This window comes from Marmota monax, unplaced genomic scaffold (assembly GCF_021218885.2).
Source record: "Marmota monax isolate L192 unplaced genomic scaffold, Marmota_monax_Labrador192_F-V1.1 WCK01_AAM20220418_F8-fsc00055, whole genome shotgun sequence".
NCBI lineage: Eukaryota > Metazoa > Chordata > Mammalia > Rodentia > Sciuridae > Marmota > Marmota monax.
The window spans coordinates 8,605,333-8,612,914 of NW_026695205.1; the positions used below are offsets into that span (position 1 = coordinate 8,605,333).

Below are 7,582 nucleotides of genomic sequence, written 5' to 3' on the forward strand. Positions count from 1 at the left end.
TCATTGCCAAGAGTACAAGGGCTGCTGTTACCAGTCCAGTTTTGCAAATCAAGAAACTGAGGTGCAGAGAAGTTAGTCATCTTCTTGCCACATAGCAAGTGGCAAAACCAGTGGCATCGCCTTTCATGTTGACCTTTGACCAGAGAACAATATCACCTCCCAGTAAAGCAGAGGAAGGCATACAACTGGCCCATGTGCGTTTAGCCTACTGAATTGCTACTTCTGCAACAACTCTTCTGCTGATTCCCTTTTCTCAAAATTGTTATTAGTGACCCCGCCCCCCCTTTCTTCTTGTGTAGGAGAATCATCTCTACAGGGGCACTTGTAAACAATTTTCCTCTTCTGCTTTCCACGCCTGAGATTAATCACTTTAACTTCCTTACAGATGTCAGTAGTGCCTCCCCCATGATGAAAGGAGTGGGGGGCAGTTTACATGTCAGCCTTAACTCTGACATGCTGCTTTTAACTGAGAGCTCTCTAAATTGAAATACCCTCTCAACACAGGTGTAGCGTCAGTTTCTACCTCCAAGGTTCGATGCCCAGCCCTTGTTGCTTCTGGGCAGGGAACAATGACCTGCAGACATCCTGGGGAAACCTTTGGCTTGGATACCACTTGCTACTTTGGATGCAAAGCTGGATTCACCCTCACAGGAGACAGCACCCTCAAGTGCAAGCCTTCAGGACAATGGACAGCAGTAACCCCAGCCTGCAGAGGTAAAGTGAAAAGCAGCAGGGAGGTTCTGACATGCTATCCTGCAGGCACTTAAGTTAGCCAGTGTACCTGCCCCAGCAGCCACTGCATGGGTCGAGTCCTCCATGAATTCCACACCCATCCAGTCAGCTGCACTGTCCACACGCACATCTCTGCCCTTCCTCCTCTTGATGGAGCTAATGCCCTGGTTCTCAAAGCTCTAAGGAGGAAACAAGCACAGATGTGTTAGAAACTAGAAGAATGCTAAGAATAAAACCAGCTGTATGATTTGTGAAACATAAGCTACAATGTTTTTAGGCGACAGGATAAACACCTCGTATTTTCAAAATAATTGGAATCTAGACAGTTACACCTATGTGATACTTCCTGGAGAGCTGTCACCCCATAAAGGAAGCTTGAAGTTTTATATCCCTTTCATCTTTACATCTCCCACAAAGCACAACACAGAGCTCTACAAATATCAGTACTGCCAATAGTATTTACTTAAATTAGATATAATTCCTGAGCTTCCGTTTCCCATTCCATAAGTTAGAAAAAAGAACATGAAATTCCCTCAAAAAATAGTTAAAAGAGGATGATGGCCTCCACTTTCAAACTTCCAGCATCTACTATGGAAATAAACAAACTTCCAGTTCTAGCTGCACTGAGTGCTTATTAAGTATTTTAATAAGTTCATGCTGACCTGCCAGTTAACCATCAGGTACTAATAATAACACTTAAAAATAGTATTTTTGAGAGAAAAAAAGTTGCAAATAGTATTTTTGGAGGCAAAATCAACCCCTTAGCAGATGTTTATTGGATGCTGCTGGCCCCTCCTTGTTCCTTGGCTAGCATTCTCTGAGGGGATACTTAGCATTGTGTGATATTGGAAGAGTGGGCGTGAGTGTGAAGTGGCTGATCTCCTTCTGACCTTTTCATAGTCTACTGTCTACTGGCAATGCTAGTCAGGTTACAGATGAAACCATGATCTCATTCACCGTCATTCTTCATACTGTTTCTCCTCCTTCTTTTCCTGCAGCCGTCAAATGCTCAGAACTGCATATCAACAAGCCAACAGTGATGAACTGTTCCAACCCCTGGGGGAATTTCAGCTATGGGTCAACCTGCACCTTCCATTGTCCAGAGGGTCATTTACTTAATGGCTCTGCCAGAGCAGCATGCCAAGAGAATGGACACTGGTCAGCTACCACACCAACTTGCCAAGGTACATTTTTCATATGGTTTAGGAAGTCTTCTCAATATGAAAAACAAATCAGTATTTCTTCTCTCTATATCTGTCACAGTTGTCCTCCTTTCTGTCACAAGGTTTCCCCTTGCTTGATAAAGGTTTCACAATGAGTCAGACAGGATCTCCTTGCTTTATGTAGAGCAGTGGGAATTAAATTCAGTGACTCTGTGTACATAACTGCCACTCCTTTTCAGGGCTCAGATTTGTGAAATAAGTTCCCTTGCTTACTTGTAATCTCTACTAACACATCTTGAAGTTTCGAAATATGTTCATCATGCAGATTCTGGTTTATTACCTCAGAAGAATTTTGTTTACCACTTACCTCTAGAAATATCACAGATCTTAATTATGCTCCACCTGTTTGCAAGCTTCAATTCAGCTCCAAGTTTCTCCCCTGCTTTTTCCCTAGCAGCTTATTCTGATTACTTTCTGTTGCATTTCTGAATTTTTGATGGCCAAAAAAAATTCCCCATGGCTCATTTTATTTGCTCAAACTTCCATGTGTAGGCCCCTTGCATCTACAATGTCTTTCCTTTTATTAGATCTTCTTCTGAAGGCTTTGAAATTACATTTAATATGTAAGTCTTAGGAATATGATCCTGTGTGCTTCCCACTCTCTGATCATGACTTTCTGACTTCCATATCTCCTTTCACAGCAGGCTGTCAGCACTGGCAGGTCTTTGGATGATCCAAGAACATCTTAGAGTTCTTGGGACCCTTTGAAGAGAACAACTGGCCTTTGCACAGAGCACTTCTCATATCTTGCATGTGCATGTTTTTTTTTGCAGAGGGGCCGTTGACTGTCCAGGAGGCCCTGACTTACTTTGGTGGAGCTGTGGCTTCTACAATAGGTCTGGTCATGGGTGGGACACTCTTGGCTCTGCTGAGAAAGCGTCTCAGAAAGAAAGGTAAATAAGAACGAGTTTTCCTCTTGCTTTCTTCTTTCATGTGATTTTGGATGGGGTGGTGAAACCACCATTTCAATAGTTCATGTTTGGAAACATTTAATTAAAAGAAGGCAGAGATAACTTAGTGATCCTGAGAACTGACTGTCCAGCAAAATCACCTGGAGAAATTTACCAAATGCTGATGTTCGCACAGGGAGACTTGGGCATGAGCCTATAAATCTGAAGTTTTCAAAAGCCCTCCTTCAAAATTCTGAGGAGGCAGTTTTGCAGTTCAGCATTTGCAATCACAATTTAAAATTGCCATGTCAGCCTCCTTCACTCATTCCTCTATGTGACAGTCATTTACAGTCTGTTAGGCACTGTAATGATGGTCCCTGGTATTAATCAAGGTTGCTATACCTGGTAGGTAGCCCATTCTGTGTTCCGGTGATAGGTTGCTTGTGTTTTGTTCTCACACATGTCCCCCACTTGAGTCTGTGTGTTTGGTCAATACACACAGACTCAAGTGGGGGACATGTGTGAGAACAAAAGCAGCAGCCTATCACCGGAACACAGAATGGGCTTCCTAAACCAGACTGGGGCTCAGAGAAGCTTGCTCAAGCTTAGCTTTGAAGAACAAATGGGAGGGATTTGATTAAAGGGGAAAATGGATATAGAGCTCCAGGAGAAAAAGTGGCACATGGCAAGATGTGAAAGGGAGGATACCTGGGAAAATGGTGTGTAGTTGCCAGTGTGCCTGAGTCCAGAGGGGCTTACAGAGGAGACAGGAAATGAAGTGTGAGCCTGTGGAGCAGCTGCTTTAGTAGCCCCTGGCACGGGGAGCTAGGAAGTCTGCATTTTCTTCTAAGAACTTGTGGAGTCTATGCAGGACTTAAGCAGGGAAGTGGCCAAAGGGATGAAGACTGTAAGGGAAACTCTTCAGCAGACAGAGAAGTATAAAACAGGGAATAAAAGAGGGAACAGCCCATCTCTTTAGGAGTTAAAATTTGTCGTGACATGTGCCTGCACATGATTACATAAACTTGTCTAATAGGGATCTTTGCTATTGCTCCTTATAGACAGTAGTGCAAAGCACCAAAGGTCAACTTGAGCTCAGATCCAGGTAACTGGAAGCAGCTATGTTGAAACCTCGGCTGATGTTGAGGCTCTCATTGCATCGAGGAGTTTCAACACCTATTCCTAACTTGCTGCCTCCTCACATTCAAAAAGCTACCCTTGCTATGAGCTGTTTTTCCAAAGCTCCTTCACATTCTCTCCTGTAAATGACTAAGGTGATAGACAAAGGATAATGCTCTGCTTAAAGACCATAAAGGTATACCAAGAGCTACAACCAATCCCTCCAAGCAAACTGTGTTTGATCAGATCAAGAAGGCAGAGGCAAGAGCTCCTGGCAGCTAGATCCCAGTTTCCATGACCACAGGAATCACAGTATTTCCTCCTGCTTTTCCCCACCAATTCATTTTCTAAAGACATTTCTAGGTTGGAAAGGGACCACCAACCCCTTATCCTCCTGTATCTTTGATAATATACAAATTCGCCTGTTTGGGATGGGAGTTTTTTTCCTGGTCCTATCCTAATTTGGTTTCATGCTTCTGGATATTCCATGACCAGGTAACAGGTAAATACCACAGCCACATATGAAGAGTCGACTGCCAGAGGCTGTGGTTTGGACTAAGGCCAGAAGTACCTGATCACATAAGTGACAGGGAGGGGAAACCCCCACTGCCCCGTGTGATGGGTTTGTGTGATCCCAGCTGGGATCCTCAGGATGCAGCAACAGGAGACCCACGAGGGTCAAGAGGCTGAAGGCCTCAGAGGCTTGAGGAGCTTTTCTTAACTGAAAGGCAAGAGGAAGAAGGTGAGAGGACTCTGGAGTTAAACACTGTGAAATATGGAATTTAGCCTACAGCAGGTCCTCTCTCTCTGGTAGACTGCTCCCAATGCACCTCAGAATGAGTCCACCTGAAAGTCATTCTACTGACTCTCCCCAGTCATTGAAATCACTAATGACTGCCCCTTCATCTCGCTTCTGTTTTTTCCTTTTAAACCAATCATTTGTGTTTTCCCACTTATTTCAGATGACGGGAAATGCCCCCTGAACCCTCAAAGGTGAGATGGAAATGTTCTTTGACTGAGTGGATTTTGTTAGTTTGACTTTCTGATTTGTGACAGAAAGATCACACATAATGGCTGCCACCTTTGTATAAAAAATCTTTTGCTGTGTCCTCCTGAGTATCCTGAAGTAAGATATACAGATAATATATGCCGGCCACACTCCATGCTTTTAAAATCAGCAAATGTCCTAATTCTCCTAATAAAGGAGAATAAAAGAGAAGGTGGTCATAGTAGAAACCAAATGCTAAAGCTAAGGTGCCCCAAGGCCATCAGAGCTTGTGCTCCCTATAGCGTCACTAGGAAGCATCAGCTGGGGAGCTGGGCTGGTGGAATGCTGTATCAGGGACTCAGCATCAGAGGCATGGCCAACACAGACCTGATGTTTCAAAGTAGCAAACAATCATGGTAGAGTTGTACAACCTACTGTTTGATGTTTTGTTCAATGATCTTCCCTTAATTCACATGGCAACTGCATTGTAAAAGATGCAAGAAATGCTAATTATTTATATGTAAGTCTGTAAGTTCCAGGCTCAAAGATATCTGGCCTATATGAATGTCGAGTAGACATTCCAAAGCTGTGTGTGATGTATGACAATTCTCTTATATCTTGTACCTGTTTGGACATTTCAGCACCCTGACCCAGGCCTACTATGTCAGTAGAACTTCTGATCATTATGAAATAAAAAAGACACCCCTAGGGGGCAGTATCACCATTCTTTGAAAACTAATGCTAGATTATCAATTTATCAAAGCTCAGAATTTTGTAACTATTTCTTCTCACCGAGAAGGGGGTACAGCCCCTTAGAGGGCACAGCAGAAATTCTGCACATAAAGCATCAACAGTAACAGAGTAAAATGCAATGCAAATTATCTAGAGCTGTTAAATGAGATCTCTAAAATTGCTTTAGCATTTTTTTTTCCTCTTATTACAACAGACAGAATTTCAGGGGCAGACTAGTAATGCATGGTTTATGTAGACAATATGTGCAGGACTGTTGGGGACTAAGCATTACATGGCAGGTCATCCTTGTGTTTCTGTTCTTTAGCCACCTAGGAACATACGGAGTTTTTACAAATGCTGCATTTGACCCGAACCCTTAAGGTAAGTTAAGGGTTGATAAGTTAAGAAGATATTTTTGAAGGAATAGAATAATTTGGGAAAATAGAAGAATAAAAACCTTGATTTTCTATATATAATCAAGTAATACATCTTAAGCAGGTATTGAATCTTCAGGCCATGAAGGAGATCGTATTAGCGACGGAAGGCAGGTGTGTCAGTGGAGCAACTGTAGTGGGGGAGTCATCAAGCCTTTCCATAAGCTCCAGGATAGAAGTGCTCCAGCAGTATGTCCCTTACTCCAGGAATGTGACAGTATTGTTGTTAGCTGCTAGATGTATTGATTGACACTGTGGCTGCTCCCTGACCACCTCCTCTGTTACTTGCTGGGAAAACGGAAACTGCTACCACTCTTCCAGAGCAGCACAGTAAATAGCTGAGTTTCTTAAGGAAAGTAGCCTTGAGCAGAAAATCTGCAATCTAGAAAGAGAAGATTGTCTTGAGCCTCAGAGGAGAGATATGATGAAAGATTTCTTTTATTTTTTTTAAAGGAAAAATACTGATTTTGATTTCTTTTAATCTCATTTTCAGAGGCCTATCTCCCAACCTCTCAGGATCCTAGTTGGTGAACATGGAGCTTCCTGCTAAACTTGACTTTAACTGTAGCACAATTGTGGCAGTTTTCTGTAAACCCCTGGATAAGGGCATGGACTCTCCTTTAGACCAACTCTGGACCAGAGCAGAGGACTGTGCCATGTTCTGACCTCCCCACCCCCCACTTCCTGCTCCACCTCTGCTCTTCCTCCAACACATGCTGCTGACGCCAAGAGCCAATGTTTGTGCTGTGGTCTGTGGACTTGAACATGGCTGTCACTGGAAATACCAGCTAATTAAAGAGACCAGAGTATTTGACTCACCAGGAGACCAGACTGGAGAAATGAAAATACCCCTTTATTTGGGGGTTATGGAAGGCTTCTCTGCAGTGTTGGAAGCCAGGCACATCTCTGACTTAAGGAAACCCCAGAAGGATCTCCCAGAAACTCCAGTGGTTGCTGTCAATGAGGAGCCTTAGACCTCTGCTGCTGAGGTTTCCAGAGAAACCTGGGATGGTACCCAAGGCTATAGAAGACCAAGAATCAGAACAGGAAGCTCCATCTCACTGTAGATCTTATCAAAGGACCCAAAGACCAATTAAATGGATTTGCCCCCAAATTCCATGTTCCTTTGTTTGATGTTTTGTTCAATAAGGTCTGTATACATCACTCTGTTGGCACCAGTGTAGTGCATGATTATAGTTGTCCTAATTACAGCTCCACCTGTCAATGAGCTGGCAAATACATACATCACACTCCCTGGTCCAAGAGAAAGTCAGAGAAACAGAAAGTCTCCATTACCTTAATGTTTCACAGGAAAGAATGAATGTGTTTTACCTGTTCTTTAAATCACATGTTTAATAAGTGGGTCAGTGAAAGTTATATAGTGTTTATCCAGAATTGATGCAAAAGTTAGAGAGCCAAGCATTGTAGTTGTCTTGTCATGGTGAAATGTAACCCAATGACTAC

General features: G+C 43.0%; 1 protein-coding gene across 1 annotated transcript in view; it reads left to right on the forward strand.

The window, feature by feature from the left end:
- The window catches only part of LOC124083443 (P-selectin), a 34,619-nt gene extending 27,371 nt beyond the window's left edge, over positions 1 to 7,248 (forward strand). The window contains exons 10-15 of the mRNA XM_046430111.2: positions 505 to 714; positions 1,731 to 1,916; positions 2,729 to 2,848; positions 4,927 to 4,957; positions 6,010 to 6,065; positions 6,612 to 7,248. Of these exons, the coding sequence (XP_046286067.1) occupies positions 505 to 714; positions 1,731 to 1,916; positions 2,729 to 2,848; positions 4,927 to 4,957; positions 6,010 to 6,064 (602 nt within the window). The 3' untranslated portion in view covers position 6,065; positions 6,612 to 7,248. The remainder of the gene's footprint in view (positions 1 to 504; positions 715 to 1,730; positions 1,917 to 2,728; positions 2,849 to 4,926; positions 4,958 to 6,009; positions 6,066 to 6,611) is intronic.
- The last annotated feature ends 334 nt before the right edge of the window (positions 7,249 to 7,582 follow it).